The 19,964-nt window shown below is 33.0% G+C and overlaps 1 protein-coding gene across 1 annotated transcript; it reads right to left on the bottom strand.

Annotated features, from left to right (window-relative positions):
* Nucleotides 1-9,364: 9,364 nt before the first annotated feature.
* On the bottom strand, nt 9,365-19,061 carry LOC143078625 (perlucin-like protein). The gene is made up of 5 exons (XM_076253475.1): nt 18,911-19,061; nt 18,445-18,557; nt 12,362-12,443; nt 11,835-12,070; nt 9,365-9,460 (listed from the first exon to the last, which is right to left on the bottom strand). Exons 1-5 carry the CDS (start codon nt 19,059-19,061, stop codon nt 9,431-9,433), a joined length of 612 nt encoding a protein of 203 aa, XP_076109590.1. The 3' UTR covers nt 9,365-9,430.
* Nucleotides 19,062-19,964: the final 903 nt, after the last annotated feature.

Below are 19,964 nucleotides of genomic sequence, written 5' to 3'. Positions count from 1 at the left end.
ACCTAGTGTGTGTATAGCAAACATATTAACTTTGGCTTGAAAGACGTTTATTTGTTTCTGCCTCGGCCAAATTGATAAGAATAAAATCCTAAAATTGAACGCGTTCATTCAATAATCTTATTAAAATTCATATCTATATTAATGTTCTCATACACATAAGTATAACGAAATCAGAGATATACCTTTTTATCAGATTAGTTCGTCTAATTTACAAATGTAGTATTTTTATCTGAAGTAAATTTACTAACTTCTTTAATAAAGAATTTGAATAAGAATATGTCCATAGTACATAAATGACCCACTCGCACTATCATTTTCCATGTCTAGTGGACCGTGAAATTGAGGGTCAGAACTCTATATTTGGCATTAAAATTATAAAGATCATATGATAGAGAATATGTGTACTGAGTTTTGCGAGAAATATGAACACCTACTCAAATCCAATCTATTAGAAAAATCGAGTTATTACAGAAGAGTGTCCACCATGCACTTGCAGTGTACTATTATTAATATAGTAAAATAGAATGATATACGAATGGATGAAAATCATATATACAAGATGTAGTAACTGTAATATACAAATATTAATATAACATATACAAACAAACCAGAATGTACTGATTTGTATCACTACAACATACTACAGGACATATACAAGATATTACGTTGAAGTTGATTCCCTGTCATTTATTCACCATACACGCAAGAACTTGTCTCAGAAAGAAAATTTTATCTGTATATTAACCTCACTTTCAGGTATAGAGATGTGATATTTTTTTCTAAAACAAGTGCTTGTGACAATCCAAAAGAACTTGCAGTCATTCGATGTTCAGTACTTCAGTACTTTGATTGTTTGAAAACGATGTATAAATACCCTGCCACATTCGGTATGTGTTTTTGTTAGATGTTTTTTTTTTTCATCTGTTTTGTATCGATCTCATGCGTTAAGCCCTTTTCCGATGGTTTGTATAGTTTGTTCTTATGCTGTGCTGTAACAAACTGTTTCAGGTTCAGGGGAGGATTGAGCGCTCACAAACATGTTAAACTCCGCCATATATTGCATGTGCCTGTTCCAACCCAGGAGCATGTAGTTCAGTGGTTATCGTTTGTTGATGTCTTCATTTTTGTTTTTCCTAATTTATGTTGTTTTAAAATAGGCCGTTATTTTTCTCAATTGAACTGTTTCATATTTTTCATTTCATGGACTATTGTAACCGACAATACCGTATGTGTTTTTCTCATTGTTGAAGGTTATATGGTTGCTTGTATATAGCTGCTTATATCCACAACATTTGAACTTTGTGGGATAGTTGACTCATTTGCAATAATACCATATCTCCTTATTAAAAAGTTGAGGGGGGGGGGGGGGGGGGGTTGTATTTCTTTGGAAAGTTTCAATGTTTTTCTCCCAGGTCACCCAGTTTGAATAGAATATTTTGACATTTTGCTGTGCTCTTGTATTTGAATTAAGAGCCAACCAGAGCTCACGGCCTGTTGGTGGGTAGTTGATGACTATGGTAAGCTCTGGGTGTCTTTTTGAGTATTACATACATGTACGGTGATTTGGTGATGTCTTCATGTCATGCATTGTCCCATTATAGACAGCTTATCAGTCAACCTGATCTATCAAAGTAGCTCTCCTAGCCTTTTGTATAGTCAGACGAGAAACAAGATATACACTGACTTAGCTTGGTATATACATGTTTATTTAATATACTCATATAAATATAAAAAAGATGTGGTATGATTGTCAATGAGACAACTCTCCACAAGAGACCAAAATAACACAGAAATTCAAAACTATAAGTCACCGTACGGCCTTCAACAATGAGCAAAGCCCATACCACATAGTACGCTATAAAAGGGCCCGAAATAACAATGCAAAACAATTCAAACAAGAAAACTAACGGCCTAATTTATGTACAAAAATTGAATGAAAAACAAAAATGTAGCACATAAACAAACGACAACTACTGAATAACGGGCTCTTGACTTGGGACAGGCACATACATTTAGAATGTGGCGGGGTTAAACATTTTAGCGGGATCCAAAATTCAAGTCAAATTGATATTTTAAAACAACATAAAAATAAAAATGTGTAAAAAAAAATTATTTTAATAATTGTTGAAAATATTATTGTGTTTTCGAGTGGAAAACTGCTTGAAATTGTAGAAATATTTGAAAGTAGCTCTCTCGTTTTGTTCTGCAGCTACGTAAAAGGAACACCAATCAAGTAATCGATCTTTATAACTATGGATTCAATATTCAATGGTATAAAATATCATGTTCTGCTTGTCGTACACTCAATAATACTTAAGTTGGAATAGATCTACGAAGACTCAAGAACGGGCATGTGTGGTTTGGCAATTGTACATGCCCACGGCACAGATGTCCAGATATTGCTCGGAAGATGTTTTGAGAAGTGACGATGCTACCGGACATGGAAAATTAAACTGTTACACTATATTACAGAACACAAAACTGGCTATCTTTGCTGTAAACACAAGTTAAAGCTGACAAAGGTTACATTAAAGCTACAAATCCCAATCCCACGGCATCAAATAATTTAAAAAAAAAAAAAAACATATGACCTAGGCCTTTAGCATTGGAGGGCTAAAACTAGCATTGAGCCGTATCCAGGTCCTAAATAGAAAATAAAGAGATGTGGAGTAAATGTACACGGGACAAAATCGCACACAATATATAGAAAAAATACAAATTATTAATGAACAGGGCTTTTATTCCTGTTCTTCATCTTGAAAGTAGCGGGAGGGTCTTCAACGAGGAACCGGACCATTGATACTCATTATACAAAAGTAACATGGGATAGTGCATCGGACTACAAAAACAGAAGTTCCTGGTTCGATCCCCGTTCCGGGGAGAACATTGCCTATCCACTATTAATAAATATGTTTAAACTAACAATAGCCACACACTTGACTATGTAGATTACATTGTTTTTTCTTCATCCTACATATGTCTTTTGATATTGCTTCTACATGTAAATACTAAAAGTCTTACACTGTATCTATATATTTTGCTCCTAGACCAGAACATAATAAAATAAATAAGACAAAACGTGCGCTTTAGATTAAGAAAAGGTCCGAAAATTTTGTAAATTTTTTTCCAGTTCTTCCGGGGTCCTTGAGCCCTTGCCTCGCCAAAATATAGTTTGCTTTATTTGTAATAGTGGCTAGTTACGCTTCTATATTATCATCTTAGATTAACCTCTCCAAACTTAAAAGTTAAGATCACGCATCCTTAGTGTTTATTGTATTGTACAATTTAAATTTGTGATTCGTTTAATATTTAAATATAATAATTAATTCTTTATCAAAGATATAAACAAGTTAATTTGAAAGTCTTTGATTACTTTATCACCGTAGTTCACTTCAGAAGTCATGCGGTCTATTTGGTCTACATTATGTTGAATGAATACCGGAGTGTTTGCATTAGCAACATTTACTATCAATGACTGTACATCAAGAAAAGAAAACATTTTACAACATAAATCGAGAAATAATTAAAATTATATACAAAACTTTATGTTCACCCTTTTGGTATGTAACAAAAATCGACAACATTGTTATAATTTCATTGTCTGAAGCACCTTTAAATGAATGACAAATGACAACATTGTCATTTTTTTTTAATGACAATTAAAAACAATGTGGGAAAGATAAATTGAACACACTTTCGTTTCTCGTTTTTCGTTTTTTGTTTTTGTGAAATCAAAAATGGAAAATGAAAACACTTTCATTTTTCGATTTTAGTTTTTGAAAAAATCAAAAATGAAAAATGAAAATACTTTTGTTTTTCGTTTTTCGTTTTGTGAAATCAAAAACGAAAAACGAAAACACTTTTGTTTTTCATATTGGTTTTTAAGAAATCAAAAACGAAAAATGAAAACACTTTCGTTTTTCATTTTGGTTTTTAAGAAATCAAAAACGAAAAATAAAAACAAAATCGGTTTTTTGTTTTTTGTTTTTGATATTTCAAAACGAAAAACGAATGGACACAGATATACACGGACCTACCAGGATTATAATTTATTACGTCAGACGCGCGTTTCGTCTACATAAGAATCATCAGTGACGCTCAGATCAAAATAGTTGTAAAGCCAAACAAGTACAAAGTTGAAGAGCATTGAGGACCCAAAAATTCAAAAAAAGTAGTGCCAAAAACGGCTAAGGTAATCTAGTATTTAAGTAACAACAAGATATTATTAACTGTTTTACTGTTGACAAGATCCTCAGACACACCTAAAATGATCTCTTTTGCACTAAAAGGCAAGAAGATTTCATAATTTTTAATCCAATTTATAATAGATAACCAGAAGTTTTGTGTTACATAACATTCCCAAAAGACGTGAAAAATATTTTCTCTAACTTCTGAACAAAATGTGCATAGTTCAGTTTCTTTTAATTTACATTTATATAAAAAGGAATTACATGGTAAAATCCTATGAACACTCTTAAATTGAAAATTTTGTAAAAACGAATTTTTTGTTATAATGAAGGGCATGGAATAAATAGCATTCCAATCTTCAATCTGTATATTTAAGTCTATTTCCCATTTGTTACGGGAAGATAGTGATACTACTTTATTATCCTCCAGAAATAAATTATAGAAGAATTTACAAGATTTTGGTTCTTTTTTTAACTTTATCTACTAATTTATTTACTATATTGTCAAGTTTAGAACTACCTTCTATCCTACTTTTCCATCCATTTGGAATAGCACTTAAAATACCATAAAAATTAGTATTGATATTATACTTTTTCTCAAATTCTTCATATTAGAATAATGTATTATTATCTGACACCAGATCATTGATAAAAAATATACAATTTTCAATATATTTACCCTTCAAAATCATCTTGCCATCCATTTTGATGTTTGGATTTAGCCATATGGACTGGGCCAGAATATCGGTATTGTTTTCAACTTTCAACTTATTTTTAAATTTTGAAAAAATTACCAGGACATCATGCCAAAAAGGATTGACTTTTTTTGCTAAATAAAGCAATCCTTCCTTACTTAAATGTAAAATTTTGTCCCCCCAAAATTTTTGTATATAACTAAGCAGCAAAACTTTCCAAGGAGAGTAATTTTGGGGGTCTAGTAATTTATACAGCCAAGACATTTTTACGCTATAACAAAAATAGTAAATATTAGGCATCTTAAGACCGCCATCACAGTGTTCGGACATAACCACTGTCTTTTTCACTTTATCTGGTTTTCCTTTCCATAAAAAAATGAAAAATATATTTTGAATCTCCCTCAAAACCCCATCTGGGGGGTTAGGGAGGACAGTCAGAACTTGAACCAAAATGGGAAGTGCTAAAGTTTTAATCACAACCACCCTCCCAATATATGTTAGTTCTCTATAAGCCAAAGTACTAGGAAGTGACTTGATACTGTTTATCTTGGCTGTAAAATTACATAGAGTCTTATCCCTTTTAGCAAGCTCAAACCATATACCTAATAGTTTGAACCTCTCAGAAAGGTTCCAAACAAGATTTTTTTCTGGCAAAAGTTTTTCCATACTACCCTTTTTTTTATCCAATCCATATGGCCTCAGTTTTGTCAACATTACACCTAAGTCCAGCACATTCTGAAAAATTATCAAACAAATTTAGACATTGATTTAGAGACTTTTTGTCACCATCCAGGACTAGGGAAGAATCATCAGCATATTGACTCAATAAAAATTCTGAGTCATTAATTGTTACCCCAGCAACATCAGGGTCATTTTTAATAGCTGCACTGAGTAGTTCCAAAACCAAAATAAATAGATAAGGAGACAGAGGATCCCCTTGACGAACCCCTCTTTTCAATGAAAAAAATTCTGAAATATATCCGTTGTTTAACACTGCACTAGATGCATCACAGTAGCATGCCTTAATCCAACTTATAAATGTATGGTCAAAGCCATAAAACTGCAAAGCCTCTAGTATAAAAGACCATTCGACCGTGTCGAAAGCTTTTTCAAAATCGACTAAAAGTAAAAGTCCAGGAATGTCGTCTTCCTCAATCTTTTCCATTAGATCATAAATAAATCTAGTACATTCGCCTATATACCTACCTTTAAGAAATCCTTTTTGTGTTTGACTAATTATATTTACCAACACCTTTTTTAGTCTATTTGCTAAACTTGCTGTAGCTATCTTATAAACTACACACAAACGTGTGATAGGTCGCCAGTTCTTTAAATAACATTTGACTTACCCTCCTTTGGTAAACAAGTAATGAGTCCCTTCCTTTGTGTGATAGAGAACTTTCCATATTCTAAAGCCTCATTTAAACATCTTACCAGTGGTATCTTAATATCATTCCAAAAGAATTTATAGAACTCAACAGTAAATCCATCTATACCAGGTGATTTGGAGTTTTCCATAAGTTTAAGAGAAGACAAACATTTCTGCATTGTTAAAGGTCCCTCACAGGAACCCACCTCTTCCTCATTCGGGTTTGTAATAAAAGGATTATCATGTTGAAGAAATGTGTCCCTGTGAGTTTCAAGTAACAATGGTTTACAACTAGTATATAATTTTTTATAAAACTGTTTTTGCTTATTTCTAGTAGTACTGGGATCTGTTATCTCAGTCTCGTCCTCCAAAATAAGTTTGGGAATAATTTTTTCTGTGTAATGTTTTTTTTTTCAAAATTACAAAAATAGTTACTTCCCTTTTCCCCCTCTACTTGCCATCTTGCCTTAGCTCTTGTTATTATCCCTTTTTCATTTTTTTCCCTCAATATTTTTAATTCAAGTTCGACCCCTTCCCTTTCTTGGTATACTGATGGCAAGTTATTCTCCAAAAGTTTTTCATCTAATAATGATATCTTATATAGTAATTCTTTTTCTTTTTTATTTCCTTCTTTTTTCTGGAAAGACGAAAATGAGATTGCAGATCCGCGGACTTTCATCTTAATCATATCCCATAAAAGCTGATAGCTTATATCAAACTGTTTATCCTCTGTCTCAATATCAATAGATGGATCAGACTCATATTCTTCAATGACAGTTTTGATGTCCCCTTTTACTTTCTCAATAAATTCAGTTTCCCTCAAAAGACTGGTATTAAATTTCCATGTACTCTTTCCTCTTATCTGACTAGACAACCTTAAATTAATCAATACAGGAGAATGATCCGATCTATAACTTATTCCTTTATCTGATGAAACTACAAATGCTTCTATATCTGAGGTAATCATGAAGTAGTCCAAACGACTTTGTTTGTGATTTGGACCCCGCCATGAGTACCAATTATCAAAAGGGTGCTGCTGGCGCCATATATCTAATAAATCTAGTTCATGCATTACCTCATGAATCTTGGCTACATGAAACAAAGTTGAAGAGCATTGAGGACCCAAAAATTCCAAAAAATTGTGCCAAATACGGCTAAGGTAATCTATTCCTGGGATAAGAAGATCCTTATTTTTTTTTTAAATTCAAAGTTTTGTAAACAGAAAATTTATAAAAATGATCACATAATTGATATTCATGTCAACACCGAAGTGCTGACTACTGGGCTGGTGATACCCTCGGGACGAAACGTCCACCAGCAGTGGCATCGACCCAGTGGTGTAAATAGTTATCAAAGGTACCAGGATTATAATTTACTACGCCAGACGCGCGTTTCGTCTACATAAGACTCATCAGTAACGATCAGATCAAAATAGTTGTAAAGCCAAACAAGTACAAAGTTGAAGAGCATTGCGGACCCAAAAATTCCAAAAATTTGTGCCAAATACGGCTAAGGTAATCTATTCCTAGGATAAGAAAATCCTTAGTTACTATTTGAAAAATTGATAAGGTATTGACATTTCAAATTAAAATTCAACAAATACCCAAAACACGACAACGTTATATTGCTGGATCTTCCAAGTGCTCCACGAAACTTCTTTCTAAATGTAGAATAAGAATTCTACCAGCAGGTTGCCAAATTATTGTAAAACTACCTACTCTGGAGGTGGTGTAAATCAGATGTAGAGAATTAAATACAAAAGATCTTCCCTTAACAATACAAATTAAGACCTTTTTTTCTGGCAATATTAATGCAACATTTCAACTTTCTACACATTACACAAGTATGGTCCATTTTCATTTACTAGTAAACGACACATTGAAAGAGTTGGACCTGCTTTGTTATATTAAAAAGATTGACAACCGTTGAAACAAGTATCTTGTCTTATTAATGGACTAATCATACTTCGTATAAAATCGCTCTGATTCTAACAAACACATATTTGAAACTGACATTATCAAGATGATTGATTTTGCATTTGACAACATATTTGTTACGTTTGAAGGAAGTGTTTTCAAGAAATGATCGGCATTCCCATGGTAACCAATTGTGTTCCTCTTCTTGCTGACCTGTTCTTTGTTCATAATAGGCTGAATTCATGCAGGAAATTTTAAAGAAGAAATAACAGAGATGAGCAGTATCCTTTTACTGAACTTTCCGCTACATAGATGATGTTGTCTCACTAAATAATTCAACATTTGGTGACTATGTTGAACGCACCTATCCCATCGAACTTGAAATAAAGGATACAACAGATACAGTTAAGTCTACCTCATCTCTTGACATAAATCTAGAACGAGTTCGTTGACAGTTACGGAATATCTGTTTCACAGATGACGACGGATATGTTCTAATTGGCGCAACTACAATCCCATCCCGTTTTCTCTGAATGTTTCCTACGAAATCAGATTTATTTCGGGTTTGTACTTAAATTAGCAACAGTACAGGTGCCACATGTGCTCGATCTTTCGTACCACCTAAATTCAACCCGAAATATATGGTGGGGTCCGTGTTGCTCCGTCTTTATTGTTCTATGTAGTGTTTTTGTACTGTTTATTGCCTGGTTTTGTCTTCTTGTTAAGTCGTGACGTTGTCAGTTAATTTTCGACCTATCAGTTTTTGCACGTGCTGCAAAGTTTCATACATCAATTCGACTGGTTACTACACGGCCAATTGTTAAATTTGTTCCACTTGAATTATGAACTGTTAGCTCATTGTGAAGTCCCAGAATATTGTAAATTTCTTTTTTGTATACATTTTCTTCGTTCAGCGAGGTAATAACAAAACAATATATTCGACGTCGCTTTTAAGGGGCGATATTGCGATCATAAATTATGTAGTTTAGATTAATATTTCTTTATGTGAAGACGCTCTTTATTTTTTCATTTGTACTAACATGTCATAGTTTTCAGTACTCCCACAACCTCAACAAAACTTTCCGAGTACTTACCTCACCAGTTTTTTAATTTCATATTGTCATCATGCTGATTTGTAAAAATGGTCCTTAGGTGGTATGTATACTGTTTATGTTAATGACTTTTAAAGAATAATTCCTTTTGTTTGAATTGTTTTAATGAAACAAAAAATATTATATATCTTCCACTGTCTACTTGCTTTTCTCATCCATTGAACGGAAGGCAGTTCGATCCCTGTAGAAAAAATAGAACAGATATAGTAAGTCTTCATATATTTTTATAATACATTAATTGCAGTTGTATCATGTGTAAAGTAGAGTAAAGTAAAGTAAAGTCATCTTTATCTAAAGTCGGGTTGCATATGTACATAATAACAAGGAGCATGAGCTCTTTAACCAACTTATATTTAATAATACAAACATACAAGTACTAAAGTCAGATACAAATACAACACGAACATACAGACAGACTGCACATACAAGTAATAATACATAGTTATCTCATGCAGAATAAAAAGTAGCAAAATATATATTAAAACAAATGTCAAATATCAGCATATAAGAGCACAAAGAGTAGTGTTTCGTTTAAATATTTGACATTATGATTACGTTCTGAGAGTATAAACTTTGAAGCCGAAATATTTTTTTTCAAATGACCATGACAAAGTACGTTTGCAGAATGAAGGTAACGTTATGCAAACTTCTTGTTACAATAGCCACGAACAGTTTCAGCATTAAGTAACATTCTTTGTGATATATCTTTTGATTTTAAATTTAAGTCTCTTATACATGTATCAAGACCATGACAAATGACAGCATACAATGTTATAAACACAAGTGCCTGTTTTAAATGTTTTCTCTAATTCTTTTTTAAATTGTGTAAAAACATGGAGATGCCGATGATCTAAGTAGATGGTTGGTTAATTAAAAAAGTTATCACTATTTCAGCTCTCAGGATGAACGAACCGGTGTCAGAGAAATTGATATCTATATAAACACTTTTGCTACGCTAAAATACTTGCACCATAAGAAAAATATGTTTAAGTTGGTTACTATTACATATGAATATATATTTCAATAAATACAATGTTCTTCGTTACAATTTGTCTTGTATTGATGTTTGCTTACATTTGTTCAAGAAATGGATAATTGACTTGTGTATTCATCAATTTCGTCGAAGCGTATTTTTGGTTATGAAATATGAAAATTTATTTGTTAATCGGACGAGCAAGATATCTTTAAATAGTTACATTTTGATTGTCGGAATTATTTAATCAAGATAGATAAACTATCGATTGGATAACTCCGATAATCCAATTTTAATGAGACTTTATAAATTGTTATAAAAATCATGAAAAGTGGTGAATCAATAACATGTAATAAACGTAATGAAAAAAGTAAAATCACAAAAATACTAAACTCCGAGGAAAATTCAAAATGGAAAGTCCCTAATCAAATGGAAAAATCAAAAGATAACAATAATGTGTCCCAAGTACACGGATGCCCCAATCGCACTATCATTTTCTATATTCAGTGGACCGTGAAATTGGGGTAACAACTCTAATTTGGCATTAAAATTAGAAAGAGCATATCATAGGGAACATGTGTACTAAGTTTCATGTGGATTAGACTTCAACTTCATCAAAAACAGCCTCGACCAAAAACTTTAACCTGAAGCGGGAAGAACGGACGGACGAACAGACGAACGAACAGACGGACGAACAAACGGATAAACAGACCAGAAAACATTATGCCCCTCTACTATCGTAGGTGGGGCATAAACCAACATACCAGAAAACATAATACCCCTCTACTATCGTAGATGGGGCATATAAAAAAAAAAACACCAAACAAATGGACAACAACTGTCATATTCCTGACTTGGTACATGTATTTTCTTTTGTAGAAATGATGGAGTTAAGCAGGTTTTATAGCGCTAAACATCTCACTTGTGTGACAGTCGCATCTGTGAAAATCGAAATGAGACTACATACAAAATAATATTCCCTGTTATCCCACCCTTGAAAAAAGACTGCATAAAATAACATTCCCTGTTTTCGATGTATCAACACTATGAAAAGTTACTGCATCCAATTACATTATTTAGTATCAATACCATGAACATTGATTGCATACAATAACATGCCCTGTTTCAATGTATCAACACCATGAGAAGTACTGCTTCAAATTACATTTTCTGTTATCAACACCGTGAAAAGTACTGCTTCAAATTACATTCTCTGTTATCAACACCATGCACAATGACTGCATAAAAACACACTCGCTGTACCAACATCATGGCAAATGTCAGTTTTAAAAAAAGAAATAAGATAGAAAATGGAAAATCAAAGACCACAAGTGAAACATGAAAAGAATGTGATATTGAAGGTGGGTTAAAATATATCAGTCACTTATTGTCTAAATAGCTTAATAACTTACATGTAGAGATTTGGAATGAATATTTCCTTAATAATGTTGCACATGTTGCAGTAAATTAAAACATAAATATCGATAAATAACAATTACATCAAAAAATTATGGGCATAAGAAAAGAAGTAAATAGATATTGGTTTGAAAATGAGAGCAGTCTTGTATAATTATAAACTTACATGTGAACACTCACAGATATACCCCATTCCATGTAGATGACATGGAGCATCATTCCATTGATACTGATGTGCTGACCAAAAATGAGCACAGTGTTCATTATCTCCACCATTATCCGGTTGTCCTGGAAGCCACTGAGAAAAGCGAACTTTAGAAGAGTCATGAACCCATCTCCAGCGTCCTTCATTTTGAAAGTCTGCCGCACCCATCCAATATCCAAAATAGTGCTTAACCGATTCTGTTATTTCGGAATAATAATAACAAGACGAGTTATAAAAAATGGTTGTTTTATAAACGACCAACAAACAATCATGTTCAGTTATGCAAATCAAAATGCACTTATACCTAAAGCAGTGTAAACTACAAGAATTTCGAACAATACAAACGTTTTTATAATGATTTACCAACAACACCGTTCTTAATTGGGATTCGGATTATCATCTACTTTTTTTAAATCCTACTTTATTTTGATATGTGTATAACAAACCTGAATGTGTTCCAAAATGTGTTTTATCAAAGATATACTTACTTTTGATCATGTCAACAACCCTAGAGTTTTCTGCTGAATCTGTAATCTTCACAAGGTAACCTTTCATGGTTTTACATTGTTTCTGGAATTACAACAATAGAACGTTATAACCTGGACAACAACAAAGCATGAACATCATGTTAACTCTAAACCCTAGTTTTAAATCGAAAATTCTGATTGTCAGTAAAACCAACGGTATAATCTATAATTTAAAAAAAATGACAAAACGACAACAACTGAACAACAGGCGTATTGTTATGCGTTTACTTTTCTACATTGGCTAGAGGTATAGGGGAGGGTTGAGATCTCAAAAACATGTTTAACCCCGCCGCAATTTTGCGCCTGTCCCAAGTCAGGAGCCTCCGGCCTTTGTTCGTCTTGTATGATTTTTAATTTTAGTTTCTTGTGTATAATTCGGAGTTTAGTATGACGTCCATTATCACTGTACTAGTATACAAATTTTTAGGGGCCAGCTGAAGGACACCTACGGGTGCGGGAATTCTCGCTACATTGAAGACCCATTGGTGGCCTTCGGCTGTTGTCTGCTCTATGGTCGGGTTGTTGTCGCTTTGACACATTCCCCATTTCCTTTCTCCATTTTATCCTAACTTAGGACAGGTGAATAAAAATGCAGGGGTTTAAACAGTTTAACAGGCGCCAACCTTGAACATGACCCTAGACAGAAGTGAAACATTATAATATAAAAATACACGCTATAAAATATCAATTGTCAAGGATTAACTCGATAACCATTGCATGAAGAAATTTTCTACTTGTCATATTATAGTTTTTTAATGCTTCTTCAGTTTTAGCCAATTTTCTGCGATATGGTCATTTCTTTTTATCAAAAGCTGCTAAAAATATTTAGGTGTTAGAATCGTATAAGTATCGAGTTTTGTCAACAAAATGAAGTAGTTTCGACAGAGAAAAAAAATGTCTAACTCCTGCTTAATGTAAGAAAAGCGCTTGATCATTTTAAGCTCACTAGTTTCAAGAGAAATTTGAAAATGCTTGTGTAACGTGTAACCGGGCGGGGACGTCCGAATATGTTTATCCTCAGGTTCGTACCAGTTTCCTGGGATTAGAAGAGCAATGCAAAATTTAAAAGTTAAAGAGTTTACGTTATACTACTGAATATAAAACAAATACTGAGTACTACACAAAATGAACTACAACACCTTAAACCGAACCTGGTAAATTGAAACAGTTTTCTTTCAGTTTTTTACTTCTTTTAAACCAAATGTTTGGAACAAGGCTAAAACCTAGATTATGAAACTAGGCAGAACTTTAACGTATGGAACTTATTTGAAAACGAATGTATGAAACAAATTTGAAAGAGGTACGAAAGATACCAGAGGGACAGTCAAACTCATAGATTGAAGATAAAATGACAAAAACATGCCTAAAAATGAAAAAAGACAAAAGGACAAATAATAGTAAAGAAGACACAACACAGAAAACTGAATATTAAGCAACAGGAACCCCATCAAATACTGGGGGTGATCGCAGGTGCTCCAGAAGGGAATGCAGATCCTGCTCCACATGTGGCACCCGTCGTGTTGCTTAGGTCATTAAAAAATATGAAAACTTACGTATGAAAACTTATTGAAAAATATGTCTATAACTGTCAGATTAATAGGGTAGCACTTAGACATGGTTTATCAGCAAACACTCACTACAATAGTGCGAGATGTGTAACACAAAAATTTAGCACCAGCCCTGTTTGGACAACCTGGCCTTGCGGTCTTAAAACTTTCGATTCAGTTTTTTGTACTCATACTCTAAAATCAACCAATCAAAATGTTGGATTTCTTGTTTCGAGCATAATTTTTGTGCTCCGAACACTGAGCAAAGTTTTATGACTTCAAACCCTGTACTGAACAAAATTTTACTTTGTTTAACAAACCCTTCTGTTTGCCTTAAACTATTAACTTTCCAACCTCTCGGATGTTCACTGTCTGTCGTCCTCGGTACTAATGACAACATTACGACGATTGTAGTTTTAGTCGACCTAGACTGGCTATACAGCCCTTGTACGGTCGTATGGCAACATTACTGAGAAGTTATGTATACTAGGAACGCGAACCTCGAAGGGTGCATCCTTGAAACAACTGTACAGGTAAAACCACGGTGGGTATGGTTGTCCTGCGAGAGAACGTTCTGTGCTGGTGATTCGGTCCTGACGGGTGCTGGTGATCAATGAAAAAATGTAAACAAAGACGAAAATGATGATTTTTGACGTTTTCACTCATAAAAAATGGAAGGAAACAGTTGAGATTTTTCAATTTTGTTTCTTATGGGTTCATATATAAACCATTAAAAAGTTGACCCTCTAAACTGTTTCAGTAAGCGTAACACAAAAATGCTCATTTTCAGAAAATCTAGAACTGAAAAAATAAAACAAAAATGCTCATAGAGTCCGCTTTCTATACCGCAATCCACACGACAAAACTATTTTGTGAAAAAACATTGCAATTTATTAAAATTTAGCATTTTCTTAATGTATTCATGTCCTGATACTGTGCTGGTGGGTCCTGATACGGTGCTGGTGATTTTGGATAAGAAGTTGGTCATATTTGAAACAAATGTTACAAAATCAATAAAATCGGGCAGATAATTGTTGTCAATAGGATCTATGACTCCTATTTTAGCTCTTGTGCATCCATTTGGCTGTTTAATATGTGTTTTCAAATGATCGTAACTTGTATTACATAATTACATAAAAGGGCAACATCTTTCGTCAAATATAAGAAAACAATATATAGTATCTAAAATAAGAATAGTTATATTAAGATATTAAATGCCCCTTACATTGATGCTTCAACAATGATCAAAGCCCATACCGCATAGACATGTTTGTTAGCGCTCCGCATACCCCTCCCCACTTCCACCCAACCAACCCTCCTCATTTCCTCCTTCATTGTTACAGTGGTGTACCAACACAACAATTTATCACATAAAATAATAACACAAAGACACACATTATTGAACAAAGAATGCTCGCAGGTACTGAAAGCTAGTTCAAAGCCGCATTTTCAACTAATAGATAAACCATGTTCTCATATACAAAAATCCCAATCGTGTCGATTAAAAAAGTCTCAAAACTTAAGTTCACATTTTAATGTTTGATGAAGCAGAACTTTAAAAGTGTGCAGTGAATCTTGTGCTCACAACAGTTATTGTCATAATTATATTTACATAAGACTTATAAAGGAATTAAGAAGGTACCAAGAAATATTTTACAGTTCAATTTAATGATCATGAATGGAAGGAAATGGTACGGAAGTTTACATAGGACAAAAAGAAATTGATAGTATTTTTTGGCGAAAGACTTAAACGCTTCTTTGCATTATATAGTACAGCTCTTCTATAAAAGCATACAAAGATAACTTTGATTGACTTGCTTGCTATGTTTGCTTGGATGTTTTCAAACAATAGGTAGGCGGAGTTTCAATACATACTGGGATTTGATTGGACAAATACAAACTGACAGGAATTGAAGTTAATGTTTATTGTCCAAACAAATTATAGTATATAGTAAACAGACTACTTACCTGTCGTTTACAAACATCCAAACAATCATAGCAAGCAATTTGATCAATAGTTTGCTTTACATATATTTATAGAAGAGCTGTAAATTCTAAAAAAAATTCTTGTTGTCGTAGATGGTTAAATCCTCAACAAAATCTCAATAACTTTGTTGGAACGAATAAAGGTTTTAAATCAAATTTTCGTGGACTTTTTAGCTTCCACCCTGACGAGGCATGTTAGCTGTTCGTATGCTATTGCACCTGACGCACGGAAACTTTCACATTTCCATCTTCTTTTCTGAAATATTTTACCCAGCTCATACTTGACAGGATTGTTATCCTAGTAAAAGATGTAACCAATGAATTGAACACAAGTTAAAATTCCACAATACTATATAATTCATTTTATGTGTCAATTAGTTCGAAAAAAATCGAAAAGAAGAGAGTTTTTTTAATGTCATGATTATCTGTCGCTTTCTAGATCTATGCTTAGCATTTATTTCAGATGACATGGACTCCTCACCCTGGTGACCCTGCTGCCTTTCATAACTTTATCCGTATACATACATTAATAGATAAACAAAAGGCTGCAACTGGTATTTTTGTATTTAAAATGATTTGTTGTAACGAGAATATTTGTGGTGAATGGAAACTGTGGGGTCAAAATCTTAAATTGCTTATAAATGTTGCTGGACCCAGTTTCGTTATCTGATCTGAATTTTCTAAATTGTGCAAGGTAGATAGACATCAGCCTTTTGATTTTTTTTACTCGGTAAGTTTTGCCCTAATTGCTTGACTTTTTGCAATATTAAAGCCGATTTCAATGAGTGTGTAGACAAAGGGAATATCTTTGGTTAATATCTTGCTTGCTGAACAGAAAAGTCATTGTTAGGTTATGTAAACTACCCTACTTTAAGAGTAGACTAGTCCGACAAATGACACATCTTTCTGTCTGTAGGACCAGGCTACTTCGAAAGGAGGGTAGTATACCTTACCTAACAATGACTTCACGGTTTAGCTAACAAGCAAGCTAACCAAAGATATTACCTTTGCCTACATACTCAATGGAATCGGCTGTAACTAAAAACTCGACTACAGTTTAACAGACAGTGGTCATGTTTGTTGATGAATATTGTTTTTCCTAGATTCACTCTTGAAAAATCATTTGGTTACATTTGGTCAAGTAATTTCAGAAAAGATCTTTTTGTAATTGCGGACACCATGACAATACATGAACCTCACACGACCCCTCGACACAGGTGAGCTTATATATGATCTTATAGCGATTCGGGTTGATAACCAGTTGAAATTAAGCCAGTTTTTTGTGTGTGTAGATTTGTATTGTTTTATAAAAAAGAAGATGTGGTATGATTGCAAATGAGACAACTATCCACAAAAGACCATAATGACACAGACATTAACAACTATAGGTCACCGTACGGCCTTCAACAATGAGCAAAGCCCATACCGCATAGTCAGCTATAAAAGGCCCCGATAAGACACTGTAAAACAATTCAAACGAGAAAACTAACAGCCTTATTTATGTAAAAAAAAAAAAAAAAAAACAATTCTATATTTTTACTCTCCATTTTTATGCAAAACCTTTTACATATTATTTTATGGGTTATTGTTGAAGGTCGTACGATGACGTATGGTTGTTAACACATACTTCCTTTGGTTTCTTATGGAAATTTGTCCATTGACAACAAACATACACATCATCTACTTTATATAAGTATTGTAAAAATTACAACGTATTTTGGTGATCTTGCAAAATGATCGTAATCCCGAAAATCGTAAACATATTTTCTTATCTTAAAAGGGGACAAGAAGGGTTCCATTAACAGGCCAATAAATAAGATTACAGTTAATTTAAAAAAAAATAATAAAAAAATAGGGGTATTTTTTCTCTCATAATAACAGTAAACAGATTCACAACAATGTCAATTTCAAGAAAGCAGACAACAGTTAATTAGTCAATAACAGTAGAGCATCAATGATCTTAAATATATGCCACTTTTAACTAAAATATAAAGGCACAGAACCAGGACATAGGAGCACAGAACCAGGACCGTTTTTCTTATCACCAGCACAGCGTCAGGACAATTCCGTTTAACGAACTTGCACGACTTTTGCAATATAATATTGTTGTAATATACTTTGCATGGTACTTATGACGCATCAGAGAAAAATTAAGCAACAAAACAGTCGTTTTATTGCCGTTCTGATAAATTGTAAACAAACCCACCAGCACAGAATCAGGACCCACCAGCACCTGACAGGACCAAATCACCAGCACAGAACGTTCTCTCGCAGGACAACCATACCCACCGTGAAAACGTCATATAGAAACCAAGGATAAAGAGATGATTTGCGATGCCGTTTTTAATTATAAAAAGATCAAATGAGAAAATGCAAAGAGAAATGGGAAAACGCAAAGAGTAATCGGAAAATAAATATCTGTAGAAATATTATAATATTCTAAAACTATAAATTCATTACACTTAAATAGTTTCCGCTGTTGAATTTATTAAAAGTTAAAAGTTTACATACAGCAGCATCATGCCATTTTCTTGTGTCCGGTGAAAAAAAGTAGCAGTGATTCTTGTATTTCTTCCAACCAGCTGGACACTCGTTTGAGTAAGAAGTACACTTGCAAGAATTGTCTGTTAAACAAATAAAGAAACATTCATAAGTTTATAAAAAAAGAACAATACTGTTATGAAGAGTTGTGTGCTAACAATATGTATATGTTTAACTCGGCCACCTTCATCATGTGTCTGTTACAAGCTGAATACATTCTAAAAAAAGTACACCCCTTTCCAATCAACATAAAAAAGGGTATAGTAGTAATCTAAATAAAAATTAAAACAACATAGAGTTTCCTTAAATAATTTAAGTTAATAATATATATAGATATATTCTTCAACTTCGTGCAAATTGAAATTCTGCTTGTTTTTGTTAAACATGTTAATTGTTGTCAAGTTTCCATAGATTTATACCATACATATATATTTACCGTTTATCTTGTTTTCAAAGGATTCGAGTAAGGACCGCATTTCGGATATCATCGCTTTCTCTTTGGATCTGTCACATGTTGTTGTCTCGATTATAGAAATACAACACAGAACCAGAATTACAGACAAGAACGTCCTGTAAAAACTTAACATTTATGTACATTGATGCAAATTAAGGAATATATATTCCTATCGTAAACCGACATGTTAACAGACATAAATTATTTGCTTCCACAAATTAAGTGAGTCGTGAACTGATATTTTTATGAAATAGGATTAATATATTTTTTACGATTTCTTAATACTAGAAATTTATTATGATTTTAGAAATTCTGTTACTTACAACAACATATTAAAGGAATTGTCCTTTTTATGCCAATATTATTCATAAAAACACAGAAGATTGGCAAAGAACAGTAAAATCATCTCTTCTAGGAGTGGAAGGGGACGAAATCAGTTTACAAAATTGTTTTTTAAAATTGAATAGCTCAATTTTCAAGAACGGGTTTAAGTAATTTTTATTAATGGTTGTATTTTTGACAAATCATGTGTCAAGCAAAATACAATTCAATTCAAATAAATCAAGGGTTAATATGTTTTAATTTACTTGCAGAGTGTCAGATATATTTGTATTAGGGTAGAATCAAGATATGAAAAATTTACAATGACAGATGATATGCACCATGAAATTTTAGCAGCCTGTTTTGTTAAAAAGATTTGTTTTAATTAATTTATTGATAACCGTATACTTCTGTCCCATTTTTCCTTCCTTCAAGTTCATTACTCACGACAATTCATCATTTTAAGGTGAATTAAAGGTTAACATTATTTAATCGATTTCCACAACTCAAGGTAAATAAATTCATGGTAAATAGACATCATAAAATTAATAGAGACAGATATAGAAACAACCAACTACATAAAAAACAAACAAATGAAACTTGCAAATTGAATAAATCTACGTCAAAAGTTTCAGAAAACCCTCTATGACGACGTGGTGGTGAAACGTCGTGTTGTAGGAACATCGTGCGCAACGTTTTGTTGAAATAGTTGGAT

This window comes from Mytilus galloprovincialis, chromosome 6, assembly GCF_965363235.1.
Source record: "Mytilus galloprovincialis chromosome 6, xbMytGall1.hap1.1, whole genome shotgun sequence".
NCBI lineage: Eukaryota > Metazoa > Mollusca > Bivalvia > Mytilida > Mytilidae > Mytilus > Mytilus galloprovincialis.
Note: the sequence above shows the minus strand (reverse complement) of the source record. Positions and strands in the feature narration are given on the sequence as shown.